At 42.2% G+C, this 27577-nt stretch overlaps 1 protein-coding gene across 1 annotated transcript; it reads right to left on the reverse strand.

Annotated features, from left to right (window-relative positions):
- Nucleotides 1-6035: 6035 nt before the first annotated feature.
- arpc5 (actin related protein 2/3 complex subunit 5) lies at nucleotides 6036-27298 on the reverse strand. Its single transcript, XM_033028203.1, has 4 exons — nucleotides 27010-27298; nucleotides 11108-11180; nucleotides 10304-10480; nucleotides 6036-7752 (listed from the first exon to the last, which is right to left on the reverse strand). Exons 1-4 carry the CDS (start codon nucleotides 27147-27149, stop codon nucleotides 7690-7692), a joined length of 453 nt encoding a protein of 150 aa, XP_032884094.1. The 5' UTR covers nucleotides 27150-27298; the 3' UTR covers nucleotides 6036-7689.
- Between the last annotated feature and the right edge of the window lie 279 nt (nucleotides 27299-27577).

Consider the following 27577-nt stretch of genomic DNA (forward strand, 5'->3'; position numbering starts at 1 on the left):
TTGGGGGTGCGCAATATTGGGTTTCCCTTCCTTCTCTTACACTGTGGTCAAAAGCTGTCAAAATGTCACCTACTGGTTGAAACATAGGTCCTTTTTTTATTCTTGAGAACACACCCATGCTGATTTTCCAGCTTTGACTGTCATCCTTGTAGCAATCCCCTCCCAGCTTCAAATCAATGCTGAAAGTGCTGCAATGCAAGTTACAATGTATTGAATGCAGATTAAATTCAATCAGATTTTTCTTCAGATGCCTAGTTTCATTTCCTATCTCCCCCTTCTCCCCCATCCTAAGGACCCATACATTAAACTCAGACTCAGTCCAGAAACACTCCGAGTATATTTGATTCAACCTGTTGCCTGAAACAAGGCAAGGCATATAGACCCACAGTACGTTCTGCAATCTGAAAATTATGCTTTGCCTAATTTAAAAGGTAATCAATATCATTTCTGGGGATAAAAAGAAACACTGGCAACATACACAGGCAATATTTGAAAGACAAAAAAGCCAATGTTTCAAGTAAAGGCACTTCCTGTGCAGTAAATGATATTTTGGTTTCTTCCGTTTTCCATTTTAATGTTGCCACATCATTTTCCACTCTGAATTCTGCAGCTTTCTAATAAGTTAGTTCTTGTTAGTTTTCAAAAAATGTTTTCACTCTCTTCTGTGTGACCGATCACACTGGAAATAAAATGTGTGGATTGGAAGACTGAGGCCATTCATTGCACAGTCACTGATGTTTATATAGATATAGGAATAAGCAAAGGGAACACTTGCCTTTTTTTCAAATAGAAGGTTTAATCCTTCCTGCCAAGGCAGCCTGCCAGGGAGTTTCAGTTAATACTGCAATCGTTCCACTGTAGCTTCCATCAACATTTAATGCTTCAAAGCTCTTTGCATTATTCTGCAACAGGCATCTTTCATCTCTGAATTTGAACATTTTTTTCAGAACACTTAGGAAAAAAGAATCATTGGATTTAAGAGTAATTTTACAAACAATATTTGACTGAAGCTGTACAAAGCTCAGCCAGCAAGACTGAACACCAGGGTGGTTTACACCATGGTCCGTCAACAATAGATGAAGCAACGTTTCCACTCATCTTATGATTTGCGCAAATGGAATGTCACTGGAATACACCAACTTGCAGCCACATACTGTGAAAGCCCGTAGCCATGCCCTGTACTTGCAATGTCATAGTGTTTAGTCACACTCTCCTCAAAATTTCATTTGTGTCATTTTCCAAACAGAAGCCAAGGCTTCCAAGACACTTGGGAAAGGGTTTGGACCAATTCACACTATCCTCTTGGTGCCTGGCACAAAATGCTTCAACAGATGACCATTGCAGTTGCCAGTGGCACCGTCTGACAAGTTTCCCACTTCAGGTTACACAGGATTTTGGCTGAAGATAAGACACAATGTGTTGGAGTAAATCAGCGGATAAGGCAGCACTCGGGTGAAAAAGGATGGGTAACGTTTCGGGTTGGGACCCTTCTTCAGACTGAAAGTAAAGGGGGTGGAACTGGAGATAATAAACAGCCTTTTCTTACCTCCGGTTCCCTCCCCTCTGGTTTCAGTCTGAAGAAGGGTAATTTTGCACCTGATGGCTGCAAAGCATCCACATCCCTCGACACTGTGAGCCCAGGCTGGGCTGAACTTACCCGATTCTTCATCCAGTTGCAATTTAACATTTCTCCTCAGTGTAGAATTAACCAGGAAAATGTTTCAGAAAGAATCTGTGTTTTTTTCTGTTTAGATTGCTCTGAAATGATTCTACAAACATGGCTGCAGTAACACAGGTCATTCAGAAAACGGGACCACCTAACACTTTCTATTATGTGTAGGAAGGAACTGTAGATGCTGGTTTACACTGAAGATAGACATAAAATGCTGAAGTAACAGCAGGACAGGCAGCATCGCTGGAGAGAAGGAATGGGTGACGTTTCAGGTCAATAGACAATAGGTGAAGTAGTAGGCAATTCGGCCCTTCGAGCCAGCACCGCCATTCAATGTGATCATGGCTGATCATCCACAATCAGTACCCCGTTCCTGCCTTCTCCCCATATCCCCTGACTCCGCTATCTTCAAGAGCCCTATCTAGCTCTCTCTTGAAAGGTTGAGATCTTTCTTCAGACTGAGACTCAGGGGAAAGGGAAAAGAGATATAGACTGATGTAGAAAAATATAGAATGAAAGGTATGCAAAAAGTAACATGATAAAGGAAACAGGCCTTATTAGCTGTTTGCTAGGTGAAAACCAGAAGCTGATGCGACTTGGGTGGGGGAGGGATGGAGAAAGAGAGAATGCCAGGGTTACTTGAAGTTAGAAAAATCAATTTTCATACCACTGGGTTATAAGCTACCCAAATGAAATATAAGATGCTGTTCCTCCAATTTGTGTTCAGGCCTGTTTCTTGGAAGCGCATGAACAATACTTAAGAGAGCTTGTAAAGGAGAAATGTAAGACCTCTACCATGAAAGTCCAGCTAGGATTGGGTCGTTTCCTTTGGGCAAAGTTGAGAGATCATGGTGCACAATTACAACAAATGCGTACACAGTGAACAGGATACACCCATTTCACTTAGCTCAGATATCTACTGTTAAAGACATATCTAATTATTTCCGGCCGCATTTCTTCCTTTGATTCCCTGCAACTCCGAAACCGGACGCAGAATCGCCGACGTCTTTTCCATTTCGGTAGAGATTTCACTTTTCTTTCTAAGTATCCGCTCCTCATTACATTTCGTCGTGTTTAAGTACACGTTTTTAATCAAATCCTTCCCCCCCCACCCCCCAATATTTCAAAACTAAACTGGCTTCTCACCCACAGAAGCTTCACCAGCCCCAGCCCCTGCTGAACGTTCCATCGTGTGATGTCACAATGCCCAATGTTCACATATGTCCAATCGGAATGGATTCATTTACATATGCCTTTGTAGGAGCCCCAGCCAATGGTGAACGTTCCATCGTGTGATGTCACAATGCCCAATGCTCAAAGACATCGTTGCCATAGAGGGAGTACAGAGAAGGTTCACCAGACTGATTCCTGGGATTTCAGAACTTTCATATGAAGAAAAACTGGATAGACTCGCCTTGTACTCGCTAGATTTTAGAAGATTAAGGAGGTATCTTACAGAAACGTATAAAATTCTTAAGGGGTTGAACGGGCTAGATGCAAAAAAGATTGTTCCGGATGTTGGGGAAGACCAGAACAAGGGGTCACAGTTTAAGGATAAGGGGGAAGGCAGAATCGCCGACATCTTTTCCATTTCGGTAGAGATTTCACTTTTCTTTCAAAGTATCCGCCCCTCATTACATTTCGTCGTGTTTAAGTACACGTTTTTAATCAAATCCTTCACCCCCCCACACTATTTCAAAAATAAACTGGCTTCACACCCATAGAAACAGCACCAGCCCCTGGTGAACGTTCCATCGTGTGATGTCACAATGCCCAATGCTCAAATACATTGTGGCCCTTGTGCCTAAAGGGATCAGGGGGTATGGAGAGAAGGCAGATACAGGATACTGAGTTGGATGATCAGCCACGATCATATTGAATGGTGGTGCAGGCTCGAAGGGCCGAATGGCCTACTCCTGCACTTAATTTCAATGGTTCTGTTTCCCTCTCCTCACCCCTCTCCCCCACCCCCCTTCCCTCTCTACCACCACCCCCTTACCCCTACCCCTCTGTCCCTCTTTCACCACTCCCCCTACCCCTCCCTCACCACTCTTCCACTTCTATCCCCTTACCCGACGCCTATCCCTCCCCCACCCCTCTCTCTTCCGCTCCCTTCCCCTCTCTCCCCCACCCCTTCCCCTCTGTCCCTCTTCCACCACTCCCCCGTCCCTCTTCCACTACTCCCGCTACCCCTCTACCCCTCCCCACTCTTCCACTTCTCTCCCACCCCTCTCCCATCACTCTCTCCCCCACCCCCCTTCCCTCTCTCCCCCCACCCCCTTCCCCCTATCCCTCTGTCCCTCTTCCATCACTCCCGCTACCCCTCTCCTCCTCCCACCCCACTCTTCCACTTCTCTCCCCCTTCCCCTCCACTCTCCCTCCCCACTCTTTCCCCTCCCCCCCCACCCCTCTCCCCATCCCTCCCTCCTCCCCTCCCTCCCCATCCCCCCTCCCCCACATCTCTCTCCCCATCTCACACCCCCTACCCCGCTCTCCTTTCCCTCGAAGTTAGACATAAAAAAACCTGGATAAAATCAGCGGGTGCGGCAGCATCTATGGAGCGAAACCCGGAAGAAGGGGTTTCAGCCAAAAACGTTGCCCTTTTCCTTCGGTCCATAGATGCTGCTGCACCCACTGAGTTTATCCAGCATTTTTGTTGTTGTACCAGCCTCTCTCTCTCTCTGCCCTTCTCTCTTCTCTCGACTCATGCACGCCCGCTCCAACCCCTCCACCCCCCCCCTTCACCTCTCTCCCCCGTCCTCCCCTCCCCCCCCCCTCCCCTCCCCCTCTCCCTCTCCACCCTCCTCCTCCCCTTCCTCACACAATATTTTTTGTGGGGGCGGGTCCACAGTGTGTGTGACTGTTTGTGGAGGCAGCCACACGCTCTCCATTCAAGAAGACGCTCATCTGTTTGTGGAGGCGCGTGCTTAGTATGTGACCAAAGATCTTATAGCGGAGCTCTCCGTAACAAGATTTTTGTGTGTGACGACACACGCCCCCCCCCCCCCCCTCTTTGGTGCAGGAGGCGCGCGAAGCATCTGAACGCTCAGCGATTATTCGAGTTCTTCACTAACCGTCATTCTGACTTTGCTTGTGAAGAGAAAATTGTGAATTGCATTTGTCTGATGCAGGAAGATTGTTCCCGATGTTGGGGAAGTCCAAGACAAGCGGGTCACAGTTTAAGTATAAAGGGGAAATCCTTTAGTACTGAGATGAGGAAAACATTTTTCACACATATAGTGGTGAGTCTCTGGAACTCTCTGCCGCAGAAGGTAGTTGAGGCCAGTTCATTTTTTATATTTAAGAGGGAGTTAGATGTGGCCCTTGAGACTAAAGGGATCAGTGGGTATGGAGAGAAGGCAGGTATAGGATACTGAGTTGAATGATCAGCCATGATCATAATGAATGGTGGTGCAGGCTCGAAGGGCCGAATGGCCTACTCCTGCACTTGATTTCTATGCTTCTATGTTTCCCTCTCCACACCCCTTTCCCTCTCCCACCCATCCCTCTCTCCCCCACCCCCCTTCCCTCTCTACCACCACCCCCTTCCCCCTACCCCTCTGTCCCTCTTTCACCACTCCCCCTACCCCTCCCTCCCCACTCATCCACTTCTATCCCCTTACCCCACGCCTCTCCCACCCCCACCCCTCTCTCTTCCCCTCCCTTCCCCTCTCTCCCCACCCCTTCTCCTACCCCTCTGTCCCTCTTCCACCACTCCCCCGTCTCTCTTCCACCACTCCCGCAACCCCTCTACCCCTCCCTCCCTCCCCACTCTACCACTTCTCTCCCCTTCTCTCCTCCCCCTCTCCTCACCCCTCTCCCTCCCCTCTCTCCCCCACCCCCCTTCCCTCTCTACCCCACCCCCTTCCCTCTCCCCCCCACCCCCTTCCCCCTATCCCTCTGTCCCTCTTCCATCACTCCCCCTACCCCTCTCCTCCTCCATACTTATAAAACTCTCTTCTTGTCCTATTCCGGTTTGCGTTTTTTACATTTGTGCAAAAATGGTACCCGATAGCGCTACGATTTATCGCCACCATACTCGCCATTCTCCTGTGCTGCAAGTGCAACACGTTTTGCTCTGATCGGTGGAATAGTACAAAAGTTATGAAGGTAAAAAACGCCCCTTCCGGCACCCGCTGTCACTCACCGGCGGCGAGGAGAATAAAGCTGACGCAGCGGAGTGAGCAGTGTGTTGGGCAGCGGGCGGAGTCGGCAGCGGGCGGAGTGGGCAGCGGGCCTCCTTGCCTCACACACCACCCCCCCCCCCCCCATCCCCCCTCCTTAAATAAACCAGATTCAGATTAAAAAATAAATTGAGTGTACTTGGACTTCAAATTCTTTCCATGTAATAACAAATTACAACTGTATTTTAGCAATATTTTATTATCTTAATAAAAGCAATAAAAATTTTGGGGCAACGTAATTAAAGTAATACTTCCAACTACAACAGCAATTGCTCAAACTTGATCACACTTAACTCTTGTTTCAGGCATACAAAATTGTGGCTGAGTTATCAAAACACATTTAAGTCACAATGATTAGATGTTAAATAATCCAATGATTTTGCATATTTTTTTATAAGAGATGTGAAGGATATTTAACCCTTGTTCATATTTTACAATAGTCATTAAATAGTCAAAGTGAAACAGATTGTCTGCTGGAACAGTCGAGACAACCATCACAGCCACTAACAGGTCTGTAATGTTTATGTGTGTCAAAGTAAAAATTTGGCTGTAATCTTCAGTGAGCTCGCTATGACGGAATGTACACAATACTCCTTTAATGTTGGATATTAAACCTTGGTGTTAGCAAGGCTCAGGAATACAAAGAGGGGGAGAGGGGTAGGAGAAATCAGCTTCCTTTATAAAGGCACAAACTTGATCTACAAGTTGGACAATTGATCCACTTTCACCTTTTTTGTGAATGCATGATTTGCTATAAGATGAAAAATTACTTTTCACCATTAGCTGAAAGCACCATTTTGAACTAATTAGAAAAAGAAAACATGGTACAAACTAAAGGAATACTGGCCTTTGTGCCATCTCTGAACAACTGCTCCCTTTATGAATGACAAATCCAACAGTTTTGAAAACAGTAAAAACAATGTATTTACGTTTCATTTTTCAAGAAATAATTTGAAGCATTATTGAGATGATTCAAAATCAGTGTTAACTCAGTCATGTCTGCAAAACTTTGATCTTTGCTGACAATAAAACAAAATTGTGGTTGACTATATATTTGTAAACGCTAGATGTTAAAATTGTCTGAAATGTGTGTTCGGTAAGGATATCCATACTACTAATCTTAATTTTAACGTAAAAATATATCTTCGGAAGGGTGAAACGTGTTACACTACATCTACAGATCGACAGCAATCAATCATCGCCAAGGCCTCATTATAACAGGATCACTCACATGCCTGGAATGATTACAGACAAGTGAATTAATCCCAAGTACACCAATGCCTCATCATTTATCATTATTTTTACCAACTGAGACTTGATTTCAAACAGAAGTGTTTCCGGTGATTCCATGTGTTCAGCTTCTATCACTCAGCTTCATATCCCAGCTTCAAATTTGAAATGCCCATGATTAACTGTCTGTGTGATTAACTATCTCTGATGGATTAAGTTTGAGTCAATGGATTCACTGTTAAGATAACACATTCATTCTCTGTACCTTTGTTCAATTAAACATTTAAAACAAAAAGAAATCATTTATGCAAAACAAAATCTCAAATTTCTTAAATATTTCCATACTTTTGAATAAAACTTGTCTTTTGAAATGTTCCTGCTTGGGTACAAAGTTTGGACTAAATACTGAGCTTATAAAACCAGTTTGGACTGCACCTAAGATTTTGGTCAACAGACAAATGAATTGAGCTAAGATATAGAATCTGGTCATAAAAAGCAAGCCAAAAATAATTAAAAAATGACTCCAGTGTTGCACAAACTGGTTCTTTTGGTCTCTGCACCAGCAATTCCTCTGTACCAGACAGGTAATCTTGATTCCATGGCTTAAACAGTTTTCCTTGCTGTTAAAACTCGGATTACAGATCCCACACCTCCAGCCGCTAGTACCTAGAGAACGAGATTCAAAGTTGAAATGATTATGCCAACTACAAACCTACAATTTTATTTTGAATTGTAAGTTCCTGTTTTGTTTTTAATGGGGCATGGGCAGAGCAGAAGGAAATTGATTATAGGAAATAAAGGCTACATCCTCTAATTATAAATATCTTCAAATAATATTCCATTCCTGACCTGTGAATTGTGAGACAGTTATTAACCGACGTATCCAAGAACTTCATCTACACAACAATGTTGTCTAAGTAAGGATAGTTGTCAGCTTGTAATAAAAAGGAGCTGCAGTTGCTAGTTTATACTAAAGACACAAAATGCTGGAGTAACTCAGCAGGTCAGGCAGCATCTCTGGAGACAATGTATAGGTGACATTGAGAGTGAAGATAGATCCTGACCCGAAACGTTGCCCATTTGTTTTCTCCAGAGGTGCTGTCTGACCTGCTGAGTTACTCCAGTATTTTGAGTCTGTAATTGATAGTTTCCCAGGATTGGTGGTTTACAAAATGTGCCTGTTCTTTTAACTGACTGGAACTTGAGATACTTGGGTCCTGGTCAAAAAGCACTTTGATTTGCTTGTGTATTTCAGGCAGAATGCATTGCAGTTTGTCAGTGGTGAATGGGGCATTAAACAGTGTTGGACTGAATGTTGTGAGATTCTTTTGTGTTGTTAGATCTATACTTCCCTGGGGAAGTGATGACATTACAGAAGACTTGTAGTTGGAGAAGGTTTGGGGAAATCAGCAAATGAGTCATTCCTTGCAGAGTAACTAAATTTAACCTACTCAAAGAGGATTCTATGTGTCAGTCTATGTTTCTGGACAAAAATCATTACCATCTCCAGGATGGCAGTTCATTCCACAGCAAGACAATAATCCCAAACATACTGCTAAAGCAACAAAGGAGTTTTTCAAAGCTAAAAAATGGTAAATTCTTGAGTGGCCAAGTCAATCACCCGATCTGAACCCAATTGACCATGCCTTTTATATACTGAAGAGAAAACTGAAGGGGACTAGCCCCCAAAACAAGCACAAGCTAAAGATGGCTGAAGTACAGGCCTGGCAGAGCATCACTGGAGAAGACACCCAGCAACTGTGAATGTCCATGAATCGAAGACTTCAAGCAGTCATTACATGCGAAGGATATACAACAAAATACTAAACATGACTACTCTCATCATTTACATGACATTGTTGTGTCCCAAAATGGGGGGGGGGGGGGGGGGGGGGGGAGGAAGACTATGTATAAACATTGCTGTAATTTCTACATGGTTGAACAAGTTAGGGCTTTATTCTTTGTAGCGCAGAAGGTTAAGGGGAGACTTGATAGAGGTCTTTAAAATGATGAGAGGGATAGACAGAGTTGACGTGGATAAGCTTTTCCCACTGAGAGTAGGGAAGATTCAAACAAGGGGACATGACTTGAGAATTAAGGGACTGAAGTTTAGGGGTAACATGAGGGGGAACTTCTTTACTCAGAGAGTGGTGGCTGTGTGGAATGAGCTTCCAGTGAAGGTGGTGGAGGCAGGTTCGTTTTTATCATTTAAAAATAAATTGGATAGTTATATGGACGGGAAAGGAATGGAGGGTTATGGTCTGAGCGCAGGTATATGGGACTAGGGGAGAATACGTGTTCGGCACGGACTAGAAGGGTCGAGATGGCCTGTTTCCGTGCTGTAATTGTTATATGGATATATGGTTATATGGTGAACCAAAATGTATAAAAATACACTTTATTAAAATCTGACAATGTGCACTTTAACCACGTGTGATTTATTTTTCCATTGTTAATCTGAAATTGTGGAGTAGAGGCAAATAAATAAATGATGGGTCTTTGTCCCAAAAATTATGGAGGCCACTGTACCTCTGTTTAAACTAGGTTAGTCCTGAAAAAGCAGCCAAGGCGATTTACTGATACAAAATTCAATGTTGAGAGAATAAAATTAGTTGGGTGAAAAAGGGACATGTCTTTGTGCCAAAGAGAACCTGATCAAAACGAACACTCCTGCTTGTGTAGGAAAGAACTGCAGATGCTGGTTTAAATCGAAGGTAGACAGAAAATGCTGGAGTGGGACAGGCAGCATCTCTGGAGAGAAGGAATGGGTAATGTTTCGGGTCGAGACCCTTCTTCACAGTGGAGATTTGTCTTATATTTTTACATGTGCACTAGAGCAAGGGTAATTTTAACCAATAGGCTGGGTTTTGGTTTGTACGTAAAGTTAAAGGCAATAAAGGATGACAAAACTCCTCTCCCATGTGCTGAACTGACATTACATTTTTAAACATGGCTAAGAGAAACAGCTGCAGAGCAAAATTATTGTAGACTAATAGCTGATACAATGAAGGACTTGGGGAAATACTACTGTTCTTTAGAAATTGACTTTGATTGATGGGCGGCATATCAAACATTTTTGAATGTCTTTCAAAAGGAAATTATGATCCACAATTTATATCAAGATTTTGTGGTGGGATCAATATATCCAACAGTGAGGCCACTGTAAGCATTACCCACAGCTTATTTCCCTATTTGATAAATATCACATAATACTAACCTTTTCATGCCATTGTAGTAACATTGCACTGCTATTTTCTGATGGTTTTTCAAAACCTTTGTAGATATACTTCATCAGGAGGTCAATATTATTCTTATCAAGGGATTGAACAGCCTTTTCAATATCGTTACTCTTAAATGAAGTCAAAACTTTGACAACTGTACTTTCTGCCCTGTCCTGTTAAAACAAAATAAACTTTGACAATTAGTTTATATGTAATCAATTTTTTATCAATTGAAGCTTAACAGAAAAAAATCAGATGAAATTATCTAGCTACGACCTGACCAGAGATGAGTTACTGAAATACCACTCTGCTGCCTGTCAATTATTAGAAAGATCCCTAAATGTAGTAAAGGTATGGAGCAGCAAGTATTAGTTTATAGTAAAAAGTCATTCTCTTTCATCCCCACCTTACAAAAATCTGTACGCATCTGCTTAGGCAGACAGGACATAATTCATGCAATTACAAGATTTTATTAACAATATTTAATAATTGTTAATAAAATCAATTTTGTAGTAATTAGCATCAGCTCACTGAAATGCCTAATGTAGGAACTGTAACATGGATGCCAAATTATCAAACTTAATTCCATTTCATATTAAGATACATTTTTCAAACCGTAACTAAATTTGACCTGTAGAGAAGTATCGGTAAGAAATGTAAGCTTTTCAAGTAATATTACAAGCAAACAAAATTGTGTATTAAAATTGGTGCAACCCTAGAAACAAACAGAACACAATTACCACAGCTTCTTTACACTATAAATGCTTTCCCTGTGCAACAATTAAAATTTTCAGCTTTACCTTAACAGCCTGGTTCTTTGTATTAATTGGAGGATTCTTTAGTGCTGCTTGAAGAGCTGCATTCAGATTTCCTGTGCGCAAATATTAAGGAGTACAACACATCATAATCTACTTGAAAAATGCTTATAGTTGTATAAAAGATAATCCAATTTTGTAGTTTTGGGTGGCAAGGTTTCACAATGCACGCATTTTAAATGTATTTCCTTTTAAATTAAGGGTGACATAGAAGAATGCCTAAACAAGCTTGCTACATTGTCCTCAATATAATTAAATCAGAAAATTAATATAATTTATTTAATAGTAGACAATCAGTTTTGAAGAAAGCTTCACAGCACAAGGAATATTATTAATGACATCTGTATCAATGGGCTGATTTATGGTTTGTATGATTCAAACTAAGTTTTCCAGTACCCATGCCAAATGACTACCTTTTCACGGACAATTTTCTCAGGTTTAAACCAATATCTATCAGGTACTCTGCAAATTGACAGCTGATATTCTTTAGTTTTACAGCCTTTTATTTAACAAGATCCATACAATTAATCAACTGTCAACAATAAACTCTTTCTGTAACATGTCACAAAACACACGGAAATGACCGTGCATCTCTTGCTTGACAGGAGCAAATATTTTACTTAGGTTAACTCCTATCCTTTTAAACTTCAAAGCAGAGGATTGGGTGAAAACAACTTGCTTCCACTCTCAGATTTAGAGATAAATTGATTAATTGCAGAGATCAAATAAATTAATATTATTAAGATTACCCATTCTCAAATTAAGACAATGAGAGTCCAGTCTTCTGAAATTTCAACGCCAGACTTTTGTTATCTGATAGGCATTTAAAAGAGTTTTCAAATTTAAATGACAGCATTTTGTGGCAAGTTTAGTTCATATCAGCTGTGCAAATATATAAACTTCATATTGTTCAGTCCACCAGGACTACTGTTCAGTTCACAAACCCAAAAGAGGCTTTACTTGAAAAGCAACTTCTAAAATCTGAAAATCTTAACAGAAAGAAGAAAGTTGGGAGAGAAAGCACAAACAGAAATGGAGCAGTACAGATGTCACCAACAGAAACGGAAAGGGAAACATGAGAAAGAGGATATGGCCACTCATGAATTCGTATGAGCAATGATGCAATTAAGAGTATATTGAACCAAGCAGATGAATCCTTTTATGAGCATGTCTCTATACAGCATCTGGAGCAACAGCTTGACTGAAAATATTTGCCTCTGCTCATTGAAACACAATGCAAAAATGGAAAATTAAAGACATTACCATTGCTGAAAGTGATATACATGGCAATCAATTTGTAAGTATCCTGTTTAAATTCTGTGACATGGGAGGAGCCATGTACTCACCAATATGGAAACAAAGCAAATATACAATAGAGACAAAGAAACTGCAGATAGTGGAAACTTGAGAAACACACAAACTACTGGAGGGACTGAGTGCGTCACACAGCATCTGTGGGGGAATGGACACTGCAGGTCAGAGCCCTTCAGGCTGATTGTAATAAGGGGGAGAAAGATGGAAAAGTATGGTTGGGGTGGGACATAGCCTGGCAAGTGATAGGTGGATACAGGTGAGGAGGGTCTTGATTAGCAGATCAGTGCAGTATCAAAAGTTGGAGGTGAAAAGTAGACAAAAGGGTGTCAGATCTGCTGCAGGGCCATCTCCTTTCTATACTCTGCCTCTTCATTGTTCAAGGTCGAGCCCAATACAGTGGCGTCATCTGCAAACTTGTAAAATGGAATTGGAGCTGAATTTTGCCGCCAGAATTCAGAATTTTGACTGTATAGGGAGTAATAGCAAGGAGCTAAGAAAGTATCCTTGTTGGTCACTGGCATTGAGAGTGGTTGAGAGCAAAGGTAACAGAGAACGTGGATAGGTGGGACTGATAGGAATGGCTTAGTGCTGACATGAATTCAGTGGGCCAAATGGCTACATGTCATGAGAAAATATGAAAAAAAATGAAGAATTTATGCGAACATGAATAAAAACCACACAGACTCCCCTCTAGAAAACAAATCAAACCCTACATAAACTAAACAGCTGAGCAAACAACATTTTCACTGTTGAGAATTGCATATGTTTCTTCTCAATTCTAAATAGTCTGTCGCGTATTCTGAGGTCATGCAACCCCCAAGTTCTAGGTTCATGCATTATAGGTTGCTTAGCACCTATTCGGTCAAAGCCTCCCAGAATATTGTAATCTTACTGAGATCAGATCTCATTCCTGCAACTGAACAATATTCATCAGTCATTCTTCATAGGATAATCTCGTCATTCCCAAATCAATCTTGTGAATCTACATTGCAGATTTCAAAGAAAGTATATTCAGCTGTGGGTGGGAAAACAAAAGTTACACATTGTTCGTACAATGTCTCACTCACACTCTGTTAGGTGTTAGGAAGATTTAATTTTGTAATCAATCTAACTTGCAATAAAGGCCAACAATTTATTTAATTGCTTGACAATTGACACCTTAACAACTCCATGTTTGTTTCGTACCTCAGATCAACATAGTTTATCATTTACTTATTTCACACTATGTGAAGTATTGTTTCCCTCTTTATAGAAAAGTGAATAATATTTATCTATCTATCTATCCCTGGGTATGTCCTGGGGCAGGGAATGGGAGTGAGGGTAGGAGAATGTGGGAAATGAGGAGAAGAAAGATGGGGCGGGGGTGCGGAGGAGGGAGATGCGGAGGAGGGAGATGCGGTGGGGAGTGGGGTTGGGAGTGGGATGGGGAAAGATCCTGGGGAGTTGGAGTGAGAGTGGGGAGATTGAGGGAGAGAAGGGGGTAGAGAGGGTAGTTGCCACGTCTACACTCCCTCTCCCCCCCTCCCTCTCTCTCTCTATCCCTTTCCTATCTACCCTCACGCCCACCCTCTCTACCCCCTCCCTCTCAAGCCTTCTCCCCCTCCCCCTCTCTCTACTCCCCTCCCTCTCTAGGAACTGAAGAGGGAGGGTAAAGAGAAGGAGGAGGGAGTGCTGGGGGATGAGGTGAAATGAGCCGCGTCTGCGCAGTTGGGGGCTATGCGTGAGTGGCGCAATATTGCGTTGGGGGGGAAAGAGTGGTGGAATCTTGCATTGGGGGAGCAAACCCAATGAGTCTGCACTTGGTCTAGTATATATTACTAAAACTCTCATCTTGTTTGTTTCTACGTCTGTCTATCTGTCAGTCTGTCCATCTGCTCCTGAAATTACGCCAAAACGGTACACGATAGCGCTACAAAGGACCACCTTACTCACCATTGTCCTATGTCAAGATTTGTTCAGATTGATGGTATATTTTACATGCTATTCACTTTATAAACTTAAAAAATGTAACTTTTCACGGTAAAAAAATCCAATTCCACTTGCTGCCCCTGCCCGTTACAAGGTTACAAATGATAGAACACTGGGAGTCCTATCATTTGTAACATTGTAATGGGCTGGTGCAGCAAGTGGAATTGGATTTTTTTTAAATGAAAAGTCAATTTTTTAAAGTTTAAAAAGAGGGAGGATGAAGAAGAGGGGAAGGGAGTGCTGGGCCTGTGCAGTTGGAGGCTATGGGTGAGTGGTGGAATATTACGTTAGTGGAATGGGTTGCGGTGAGTGGTGGAATATTGCGTTGGAGGAACAGGACCCAACGGGTCCCACTTGGTCTAGTATATATTATTTTATATATATTACTAGAACTCTCATCTTGTTTGTTTGTTTGTTTGCTTGCATGTGTGTGATTTCCCGAAACTCTGCCAAAACGGTACACAATAGCGCTCCAATTTTTGGCCCACCTTACTCACCATTGTCCTGGGGTTTGCATTAGCCAGATTGATGGTATATTTTACATTATTGACATTTTAAACTTCACAAAAAAACTTTACAAAACCACTTTTCCACTTGCCCTGCCCGTCAGCCGCGTTTGACATCACAATAGGACCCCGAATTTCAATTACATTTAAAAAATCGCGATTTCCATTGACATCGATTTTATTCTAAAAAAAACTGTTTTAATCAAATCTGTTTTCATTAACAGCTAACATTGTGTTTAGATTATTTTAAAGAAAAAACGCGATTTTCATTGTGAATTTAATTTTTTTTTTTTTAATCGTGATTTTCATTGGGGGTGGGGTGGGATAGGGGGGCGATGAGGAGTGGGGGAGCAGAAAAAACACCATTTTCATTGATTATTTCTTTTCTAAAAAACACTGCAATTTTCATTGTGGGGAGTGGGATGGGGGGAGGTGAGGAGTGTGGGAACAGGGGGCTAGAGAGGAGGGGGTAGGGAGGTGAGGGGTTATGGAGGGTGACTGAGGGTAGGCGAAAGGAGAGGGAGAGAGAGGTGGAGAGGGAAGGTGGAGAGGGGACAGAAGAGGGAGGGTGAAGAGGATGATGAGGGAGTGCTGGAGGATGAGGGGGAATGGAGGAGGATAGGGGAGGAAGAGGGATGGCGAGGTAATAGATGAGGGAAGGGGGAAGAGGGGAGGGGAGGGAGGAGGTGATGGGAGGAAGCAGAGGAGGGTTGGTGGAGAATGGGGCGAGGGAGTATAATTGAGGAGGGGAATAGGAGACTGAAGAGGGAGAGCGAGATGCGTTCATATCGATCCTATATGTACAAGTTATTGCCGTCAGCCGCGCCTGCACAGTTGGGGGCTATGGGTGAGTGCTGCAATATTGCGTTGGGGAATATACGGGCCCAACGGGTCCATACTTGTTCAATTTGAAAACATCTCCACTCATATTAAAGCATATGAACTTTCCTAAAAAATATTAATCTCACATCCCCCGAGTGCACAACACTCCACTCACTACACGAATCCCAATCTCAAACCTAATGACAAAGGCAGTGTTGTTGTAGTCTGGCAGATTGACCTCTATTTGGCTGAGGTTCTTTAGCTCTCAGACACTTCCTCATACCTACATCTTGACCATAACCCCATCAATGGATACCAGATCACTATCTCTTAAACCATTATAGATCTCATCACTTTCAGCAATCTCATCTCCACTGCCTCAGACTATGCTTGTTTTTATCTTCTATAGGACTATCCACTGTTTCTGCCTGCTCTTACTCCACCGCACTCTTCTCCAAATATCTGAATTCTATTTTATCCACCCTTGTCCAGTCCCTTCCCAGATATATCAAGGACACCTCATATGCTCTCCACCACTTCAAGGACTTTCAATTCCTTGGCCCTTACTGCCTCATCTTTGCCATAAACATCGAGTACCTTTACACTTCTTTCCCATCATGTAGGCCTCAGTGCACTCAGTTTCTTCTTAGAGCAGAAACCCAATCAGTTTTCCATAACTAATGCTCTCCTCTGTTTGGAGGGAAATGTCCTCGCCCTCAAAAACCTTTTTAAAAATTCCTCTCACTTTGTCAAATTAAAGGTGTAGATATGGGCCATAATTATGCCTGTTTTTCTGTTGGCTATGTTGAACATTCTTTGTTCCAAACATACCTGGCACCACTCCCGAACTTTTTCTACACTACATCGGCAACTGCATTAGGGCAAACCCCGGTACCCGTGTAGAGCTCTGCAGTTTCAACAACTTCATCACCAACTTCTTCCTACCCTCTAATTCACTTGGACTGTTTTAGACACCTCTCTCCCCTTTCTTGATCTCTCCATCTCCATTTCAGAAGACAAATTATCCACAGACATCTCCTACAAATCCACTGACTCCACAGCTACTGTGACTATACCTCCTCTCATCCTGCCTCTTGCAAGAACATCATCTCTTCCTCGCATTTATTTTGGCTCCGTTGCACCTGTTTGCAAGATGAGGCTTTAAACTTTAGGATATCAGAGATATCCTCTTCCTTCAATAAACATTGTTTCACCCCTGCATTGCAGATTAATCCGTCATCAGTATCGCCTTTGCTTCCTGCAGCACTGCATTCTCCTCCCACATACATCTGTCTTCCCACTGCTCCCACCCTGTCACCTAGTTCTTTACTCTTCCTATAGGAACAACAACTTCCTACACCAGTATCCCCATTACATCCCCCCCCCCCCCCTCTTCCCTCCACCTACTATGCTTTCCTTGGGTTCTACATTTCATTCTCCATGTTCCATCCTCATCAGCTTCCACTATTTGCATTCCTTGGTCTTCTCCACCTCCAGTTTGCTTGATACTCAAACTTCAAATTTACTATGTGATCTCCTGATTGTCAAACACTTTACCTCAGAGGAGGTATGGCTATGTTGACCCTTACTGCCTCATCTAACCTTCCTGGCCTGGCCCTCCTCCATTGTCAGTGCGGTCAAGTGAAATCGGAGGAACAGCACCTCATATTTTGCTTGGGCAGCTTACAAGCCAGTGGTATGAATATTGATTTCTCCAACATCAAATAATCCATGCATCCCTTCTCTCTCTCCATCCCTCCCCCCACCCTAGTCGTAGTACTAGTTTTAATGTCATCCTGTTGATTTTCAATGTCTGTATACAATAAAGTGCCATTGTATCATATCGTATAACTCAATCATCTACCCGCCACCTTTCCTTGATCATCGTTGCTCTTTTCATACCTTTTCATTCATTTGTTCTATGTGCCATCGATATCTCTCATTTCCCTTTCCCGTCCCAGTCTGAAGGGTCTTGACCCACAATATAGTCCTTTTCTCCAGAGATGCTGCCTAAATCGCTGAGTTACTCGTTTTTGTGTCTATCCTCAAATTTCCTTTACTAGATATAAATGTTGCAATTCAAATTTTGATATGCTCCATCCAAATGGCTACCCATAACATTAATCAAATAGCAGTATACTACATTTTAAATTTATTTCTGTTTCTAGTTTTAACGTCTAACACAAAACAATATGCAGATCCCTTTATATACTTGTGAATTCCCAATAATTCTGTTTTTGGTTTCAAAGTCAATATCTATATTTGCTACTTCATTTGAGCTAACTGGAAAATAAGTTATTTTACACAACAGATAGAAAAGAAAAGATACTTGAGTTGGGCTGGTTTTTTCCATTGATTCTAGACCTGTTCAGGCTTGAATAACATGCTAGAAACATGAGTGGAATTTTACATTTAATCTATTATGGTTGGATCCCACAGAGTCATGCACTAAAATCCATATTCAAGCCTTTGAAAGTCAATATTGAATCTGCTACTAGCACTTTTCCAGCAGAATACAAAATTAAAAAAAATTCCCTCAAGATGTCCCTATTAGCAACACTAAAACTTTGATGCTTCTTGGGGAGTGATAGAATGGAATAGAAAGGTTAAGATCCAACCATTATTCAGGTAGCTCTGCTATATTACGTTTCCATAACACAAATTTACTGCAATTAATGAAATAGGGACACTGTTTGTAGGATGCAAGGCAAATTGGATTAGGAAATAAAAGTTACATGGGAAATAGACAAACAGAAAAAAGTCGTCTTGGGGGGGGGGGGGGGGGGGGGGGGGGGGGAGTACTGGGGAAATAAACATTTCATGTATCATTCCAAAAGTACAGACAATATTTTCTCTTAAGAACAGTCTGTCAGTTACACAATAACCAACCTGATCTCCTGGTGGCTCAGCACTTCAACTCCCCCTCCTATTCCAAATCTGACCTTTCTGTCCTGGGCCTCCTCCATGGCCAGAGTGAGGCCCACCGTAAATTGGAGGAGCAGCACCTCATATTTTGCTTGAGTAGTTTACACCCAAGTGGTATGAACATTGACTTCTCCGATTTCAGGTAGTCCTTACTTTCTCCTTCTTCCCCTCACCCCCCCCCCCCCAGCCCACTCTCCGCCTCTTCCTTTCTTCTTCCCGCCCCCCCCCCCCACATCAGTCTGAAGATTGGCCTCGACCCAAAATGTCACCTATTTCCTTCGCTCCAAAGATGCTGCCTCACCCGCTGAGTTTCTCCAGCATTTTTGTCTGCCTTCGATACTCCAGCATCTGCAGTTCCTTCTTAAACATCCTTAAACGTCAAATCTCCACAATGCTGCCTGAACTGCAGTCTTGCCAAATTTCCAGCATAAATTTCATCTCCTCCCATTTAAAATAAGGGATAAACTCTAAAATCATGTACCACAGTGGAGCAAATGCTTTATATATACCATTGTATTTAATCTCTTTTAAGTACTTCATTTAAATCTTACATTAAAGCCATCAGCTAGTCACGAAACATTAACTGCAGTTTACCTTGGCGTGATATTTGACTCAGCATTGAAATTTGACAAACAAATCAATGCCGTGGTAAAAGCTAGCTTCTTCCAGCTTCGGACGATAGCTAAAATAAAACAATTCCTCCAGTTTGATTACCTCGAAAAGATCATCCACACATTTATCTCCTCCCACCTAGATTACTGCAACTCCCTCTACACTGGCATCAGCCAATCGTCCCTGTCCCGTCTGCAACTGGTCCAAAACGCCATAGCGAGACTCCTAACGGGCACCCGAAAAAGGGACCACATCACCCCGATTCTGGCCTCTCTCCACTGGCTCCCTGTGCGGTTCCGAATACATTTCAAGATCCTCCTTTATGTCTACAAAGCCCTTAACGGGCTTGCCCCCACCTACATCAAAAGTCTGCTTACCCACCACACCACCTCCAGGTCCCTCAGATCGGCCGACTTGGGGTTACTGAACATCCCGCGGTCTAGGCATAAGCTCAGGGGCGACCGCGCCTTTGTGGTTGCAGCTCCTAGACTGTGGGACAACATCCCTCTTCCCATCAGAACTGCCCCCTCCATCGACTCCTTTAAGTCGAGACTTAAAACTCATCTCTACTCTCAAGCCTTTCTTGACGTCCTCTGAGTGAGGGCTATATGTATGTATTTATGTATGTACTTAATCTATGAACCAATGTTGTATAACGTTAGTACCTCCACCAATGTAAAGCACTTTGGCCAACAAGAGTTGTTTTTTAAATGTGCTATGGAAATAAAAGTGACTTGACTTGACTTAAAAACAATCAATGTGAAAGTTTACAAATGAGATCATAATCAGAAGCAGAACTGTAACAGGGAAGTATTCTGGATACAGAACAACTTTATGACATTCATGTATCAAGTTAATGGTCACCAGTAGCCCATTTGTTCACATATCATGGCACTCAAGTCTTCATTCATTTCACACCAGCTCACATGGGTTGGACCAGCACTTTCCTTACAATCCATAAAAAATGCCTTGAAGCCTCATTTCTATAATTAAAAATCCTATCGTTTCATTGGCAAATTGAGAAATACTATATTTGATTCCCTCAACCCAATGGGCAAGCACGGTGGTGCAGCCAGGAGAGTTGCTGCCTCATAGCTCCAGCAACCCAGATTTAATTCAGTAGTGAGTGGAGTTTGCTTGTACCCGACAGTGTGGGTTTCCAAAGGGTGCTCCAATTTTCTTCCACGTGCCTAAGACATGCAGATTGGTAACATTATTCGGCTGTTATAAATTGCCTTTAGTGTGTATCAAGTGGCAGAATCTGGCAAAAGTTGAAAGCATATAGGAAGATTAAAATGAGATTCATGTAAATAAATTCTTGATGGTCAATGTGGGCTCTGTGAACCAAAAGGGCTGTTTTCATGCTGAGTTTATGACTCAAATCATTGGTGAATACTTGGGCAGTTGAGGTTCTGTGCTGATCATCGTCTGCCACCTCTGCAAACCAATTTTCAATTCATGCAAGTATATTAATGTTATTCTCATGTGCTTTAATTCACATGTTAACCTTTTGTGTGGGGCATTATCCAGGGGCATCTGAAAACTGAAATATACAACATTCACTATTGTTACATCACTAAAAACTGGGTTTGTCAATTTCCTTTTCAGAAATCCATGTTGATTTAGTCAAACCCAATTCATATTAGAATCAGTGTATTTAATTTCTTCTTAAAAAAGGTGAGGTTACAGATTATGATCCAACCTGAAATAATTTTTCCATAATCTATGGAATATTGGAAGAGGTCAACCAATGTCACCATCTTTTCCAGTTACCTCTTTTAGTACAGTGGGATGCATATTATCTTTCAGTCTTAATAATTTTGCCAATGCTTTTTATTTAAACAATTTCTGTTAATTTCCCCTTTTCATTATTCTACTATTGATTCCCTATCATGTTTGGGAAAGTTGTTTCTCTTCCAACAAGACAACAAAGTATTTGTTTAGATATCTGATCTTTTTCTGTTACCATAATGTATCATTACTGACTTTAAGGGACCCATACTTTTTTCACTAGTCTTAAACCTTTTACGCATTTGTAACTTTATAATCCCCTAATATGTTTCTTACAAGTATACTCTCACACTTCAATTTTACTCCCTTGTTCTTTTTTGCTCAATTTGAAACAGCTCCCAACATTCAGGCCTACTACTTCTCCCGGTAATTTTATATGACTGCCCCTTGGATCTAATGCAATCTTTAAATTCTTTTTTTTTGCTCTGGTTGGGTCGCTTTTCCTTACATTTTTGCACCAAATGTATAACTGTTGCAGTTTCTGCACCTTTCACTTAAAATATTAGCTATTGCATGTTTATTTTTATACCTTTCAATAGAGTTCACCAATCTCTTGCAGACACCTCAGCCACTCACTGATAAGTGTATAGGAAGGAACTGTAGATGCTGGATTAAACTAAAGATAGGCACGAAAAGCTGGAGTAATTTAGCTGGACAACTGAGAGAGAAAGAATGGGTGATGTTTTGGGTTTCACTGATAAGGGCAGGTTCTTCAGTGCTGCTCAGCAAACAAGGGCTTATCTATCTGGGAGCTGAGAATAGAGTTGAACTTTTTAAAAACAGATTCAGCATCTAACCATATCCTTGAGATGCATACCCTTGGCTCCATTTCTCAACAAACTATCCAGTTCAACCTTGCCATCACTCCTCACCAACTACTTGATAAAGCTCTATGCCAGTTGAAAAACATCAGGGCATTGTGAACAACAGCATCCCTGCTGAAGTTCTGAAACCTGGAAGACTTCAATCACAAATCCACAACTTCAACTCCCACCTCTTGGATGAGGAGGATGTTTCAGGTCATCAAAATAAGCCAGAAACATGACTACTCTCATGGAAGGACACAAATCTGTGATAACTACAGAGAGATCTCCCAGCATTGTATCATGATGAAACTCGTTACCAGGATCATCCTCAACTACCTCCTCCCACTCACCACAGAGCTGTTCATGGAACCACAATGTGAAGTATATCACTCTACAGGCACAAAGAAACTGAGCTTCACCACACGTCAACTAATTTGCAATAGAAAGGCAGGGAATAGCATCAACCACTCTACCTGGCCTTACTGATCTCAAAAGCATTCAATGTCATGAAGAGGGTTTATGGAAAATCAATCTGAAATTTTGCCAGCAGACATCCACCTCCATCTTACATCTGTTTCATGACACCACACAAGCTGTGATAGTATCCACAATGGATCCACGGTAATCAAAACCTCAGTGCAGAGGAAGAAAGGCCGTGTTGTTACCCCAACAGTTTATTCTAGTTTTCTTGCCACAATACTGCACCTCACTTGCAACAAGCTTTCCACGTGAGTGAAACTATCTGTAGGACAAATGAGAAACTGTTTTAACGTGGTCACACTACATCCCCTGCTCCCACATTTACATTTACCACAACCAACTATCAAGCTGCATTATGCAGACAAAGCTTAAGTACACAAAAACTGTGAGACTGAGTTCCAGGTCATCATTGACTCATTCATTGAAGGAGACAAGAGAATGGGTCTTGCACTTAACATTTGCACCACAAAGATCCTCTTTCAACCTGTTCAGCTAAACATCACTCTCTGACAATAAAAGCTACATATCAACATCCTAATGATTGGCTTCAGTGTGCCTGACCAACTTTCAGCCATCTGAGGAAACAAGTCTGAAGGTTAATACCAAAGATCTTATAGCAGAGTATATAAGATCTTTGGTTAATACCTCAAACCTAAGGCACAAAGATCATGGTCCACAAGGGAGTAGTGATCACATGTGTAGGAAAGAGCTGCAGAGGCTGGTTTACACCAAAGATGGACACAAAATGCTGGAGTAACTCAGCGGGACAGGCAGTGACTGAAGAGAAGGAATGGGTGACATGATGGGTCGAAACCCTTCTTCAAACCCATTCCTTCGCTCCAGAAATGCTGCTTGTCCTGCCGAGTTACTCCAGCATTTTGTGTCTATCAGCAATGATCACATGCCTGACACTGGACTCCTGAAACAGATGTAATATTCCAGTCTCCAGGATGGCAAGGGATTACAGGTGGATAAAGGATATTCTCAAAGCATTGAGAAACTGTAACACTGCCAACTGGGTAACCCACTGTCAACTGGGAAACCATAGCCCAACCCAGCTCAGAGGAGTATGAGCATTCAGGATGGCAACAAGAAGCCATAGTCCATTTGTTAGGAGCATATAGAAATGCAGTACATTCTGAACTATCTCCATCTACTCACTCCTTCAGGTATTTTTTGCCCTACCTGTTGTGCAGTCTGCAAGTCCCACTTTGGCCTCTCCTGTCACTTCAGAACCCACAAATCTGAAAATGTGCAAGACATCCTCAGTCTTGGGCAACTCCCCAAGAAGACAAACTATTGCTGCCACTTGAAAAAGACTGAAACAGATGAGTTAAAGATACAAATGCTTTCTATTTCTAAACAAGAAACTAGACTGATTCAAATACACTGACCATGCAACCCAAAAAAGTGATGAGGACGCGGCAATGCAAACATTGCCAAAGCTTTGCTACATTAAGTAGGAAAATAATTGCAATGAAATAATTTAGAATATAATTACCCAGGCTAAAGTTTGTACATTTGTCTGGAACTCTTTATGCAAATCAACAGCAAAACCATCAATATAATTCAGATGCTAATTTTCTCACTATCCAGTCACATTCAATGAGAAATAGAAGAGGTCCAAATATTGCAGACATATTGCTGATGTTATGTCAACTGGGAGAAATAATAATAGCTAGATGACAGGAATTACAGCAGAAAGCAATGGTCATGGTAGTTAACTATGAACGAATCAATATGTTGAATGGAAAGGAGATACAGCAAAGTGTACCGGTGGAAAGTTGCAAACAGCAAACAAAATACAGAGGAAGTAAGAACTTACATAGCACATAGCATAATGTCTACAGAAATAGTAGAAGAGTGCGGGGAACCTGAAGATTGAGAAGTTGATTTTATAAAATTAGTGTTAGATATTTGCTTTACACCCAATTTGCTTTCATAAATACTTGTGTCACTTGCATACCAGCTTGTTTGTGAATCCTGCATTAGTATACCAAGATACCTCAGCACCTCAGAACTATCCAGTCCCTTCACATTTTGACAGTAAACTTAGTTGTATTTTCCAGTTCAATTGGACAATTATATATTTTGCAATATTATATTTCATTTGCCATTCACAACCTATTTGTATCTCCTTCTAACCACTTCCTATCTTCTTCACAACTTACTTTGCAACCTATCTTTATGTTATCAGTAATTTTACCTAAATCTTCTGTCTTAATATAATTTTTTTTTAAAGTCCAGAATCATTCTATGTGGCACACCACTACTCACATCTTGCCAACCAAAAAAAGAACCACGTCTGGCTGACTAACAGGAAACAATCTGCTCGTCAAGCCCTACATCCTACACCAATAACGTTTGATGTGGCATTTCATCAATGCCTTCTGGTAGTCCAAATATTATACATTCACAGAATCCCTTTTATTCATAGCATGTTACTTAGACATAGACTTCTTCGAAGAATTCCATTGAGTTGCTCAAACATGATTTCGCTTTTACAAAATCATGTTAACTTTGTCTCATTACCTCGAACCTTTCTCAGTACTCTGCTATTACATCTTTAATAATAACTTCTAACATGTTCTCAATGACAAATGTAAAGCAAACTTACATGCAGTTTCCTGCTCTCAATCTCCTTTTTGACTTAAAAAAGAGTGGGATGCTAGACTTAGAAAGATGGTTGAACCAAGTTAGTGGCTACAAATGATGATGTAAGGAAAATCTATGTAGTTCACAAAAAACTAAAATGCAAATGCTGGAAATCCAAAATAAAAACCAGATGCTAGAAATACTGAGCAATTCACTATGTATCAGTGGGAAGAGAAACAAAGCCTCCAATCGGAAACATTGATTATGTTTCTCTTCCAGCAGATATGGAGTGATCTGCTGAGTTTATCCAGCATTTTCCTTTTTTAATCTATATAGTTTGTGGTGCAGAAAAGGGATTCATCCATGTAAATGAGGAAATATGAAGCTTACCCAAGATGAGGATGACCAAACAGAAATGGGCAGCAAGTATAAGGGAAACAGACAATGAAAAATACCACCACCCACTGTGTTCCCACAAAGACTTGCCAGCAAAGCCTACTTCCCATATTTAAAACAGAATGTGTAGAGAAACAAATCTGGGTTATGTCAATAGACACAGAAAATGGCTCAAAGTCTTTGAATGATACCACTGAGATAGAAGAGAAAGAGAATAGCACTAAGGATTGATTCTTGGGGGACTCAGGAAGTAATTAGAATTCCACTTCTTCTCATTAGGACTGGATAGATAACAAAATCAAATGAGATCAAATCGAGGGACTACACAAAAGAGGGCACATGTGTTTAAAGGTGTTGCGAGGTTGGGGAGAATGAGCAGGAAAACACTATGGTCACGATCATTCTCAGAGGCAATAATATGTGATATTTATTAGAACTGGTTCACTACTGTAATAGAGATGAAATTTGATTCCGGCGATTCTGACGTGGAATTGAAGGAAGTTAGAAGATTTGTTTAGGAAGCAACATCTTCAAAAACCGAGTAATGGAAAGAAGAAAATTAAATGAGTTTACTTGAACTGGGGTTGCACTTTCCCACACAGCATCATGACAAAACACAACTTGCCCGCAAGCTCATCATATATTGCGTGCAAACATATGGGGGGGGGGGGGGGGGGGGGGGGGGGAGAAGGGTGGTAGGGGTGGATGGTGGTTTACCAGATGATTTGTAATGGAAACAAGCTTGCTTTAATTTGGTTTTGGTTCAGAATGTAGCTGGTTGAAAGGAGAGCTGCATTTCATTTAAAAATACAAAGAGTCATCAGTTATGCTGCAATGTTCCAAAACAAGATTTTGAGTGAAACAGTTGATAACATGCTCCCTTATTTATACTACAAACAACTCACCGCATCACTTCATTCACAAGCGAATTAAGGGCAATAGGATGGCAATTAGATTGAACTTGTCTTGATTTCTGGACACAACTGGGCAATATTTTGTATTTGACAAATAGATGTAGGTGTCGTTGGAATCGCTTGGCATGAGGCAACGCCAGTTTTTGAGCCTTTCTTCAGCATTTCGACACTAACTGCCCTTGCTGTTCAGTGTGCTTCCTCCTGTCATTTTTACATTCCTCCCCATTCTCACCTCTCAGCCTATTGTTCTTCTATTCTACTTTGGTCACAGAACTGTAGCTCTTCTGACCCTCAGACATACTTCCTGCCTTGGCTCCAAAGCTTCGAACTTCAAAGTCACATACTGAGCCACATCTTTCACTGCATACCTCCAATTCTTATTAACCACAGTTTACCATTTGTGCCTCACTCACCACTGCTATGCTAATAGCTGTCGCTATGTAAACACAAGCACTGGTACTGAAATTAAGAGGCATTCTTGAAAATGAAACATTTGCAACTGTATCAGAGGCAGAGATCTATCTAGTGCAGCCGTGATGTTTAAACCTAAAACCGTGGCGCTGGAAGGAAAAGCCGCGCCCAGGGCGCTGGAAAAGTGCAGCGAAAGCGAAAAGTCAGACGCCAACTTCCCATGGAGGGAGTGTGTGTGTGACACAGTGGCTGCCACACAATGCCCCGGACCGGCGGCAGTAACGGAGCTGCCTGCCTCCACGGCCCAGGTGTGGCCCGGCGGGCCCACTTCACACAAAAAAGGATATTGCCTGATGGAGGCGTCCACCTCGGCTTCGTCGGGTCCCAACTGGTTCTCGCCACCTTCCTCCTCGTCCACGTAGTTGTTCTCGTCGTAGTCGTCCACATTGACCCGACGGAACTTGTCAGCTCTCGTGTTCTTGGACATGTCGCGGACTCGCGGGAGGGTGAAGATCTGATCCGGGTTGGGGTTCGGCTCGGCTCGAGCTGCCGCTTCAACCGTCGCTCTCCTCAGCGCACTGCGAGCCCGGCGCTTCCGCAAACTGACAGCGCGGTGGGGTAGGGCGGGGCCCGGCGCTCGAGCTCGAGCTCGCGCATGGGCATGGGCACGAGCACGAGCACAATCGCACGGCATCGTAGCGCGAGAGCCGCCTCCTCTCTCTCCTCTGCAGCAGCAGCGGCGGCAGTGGCCACGAGCCCCTCCCCTAACCCGGTCACGCGAGGCTGCCGTTGGGAGCAGTCGCAGTCGCAGCCTTGCTACCGTATACCGTACTTTGGCAGCCTTCGGTGATGCAGCGAGACTAACTCGCAGGTCCGATCGCCTTCGAGGTTCCTGATGCTTACCATTTTTTGGCT

Source organism: Amblyraja radiata, chromosome 10 (genome assembly GCF_010909765.2).
Source record: "Amblyraja radiata isolate CabotCenter1 chromosome 10, sAmbRad1.1.pri, whole genome shotgun sequence".
In the NCBI taxonomy this organism is placed as follows: domain Eukaryota; kingdom Metazoa; phylum Chordata; class Chondrichthyes; order Rajiformes; family Rajidae; genus Amblyraja; species Amblyraja radiata.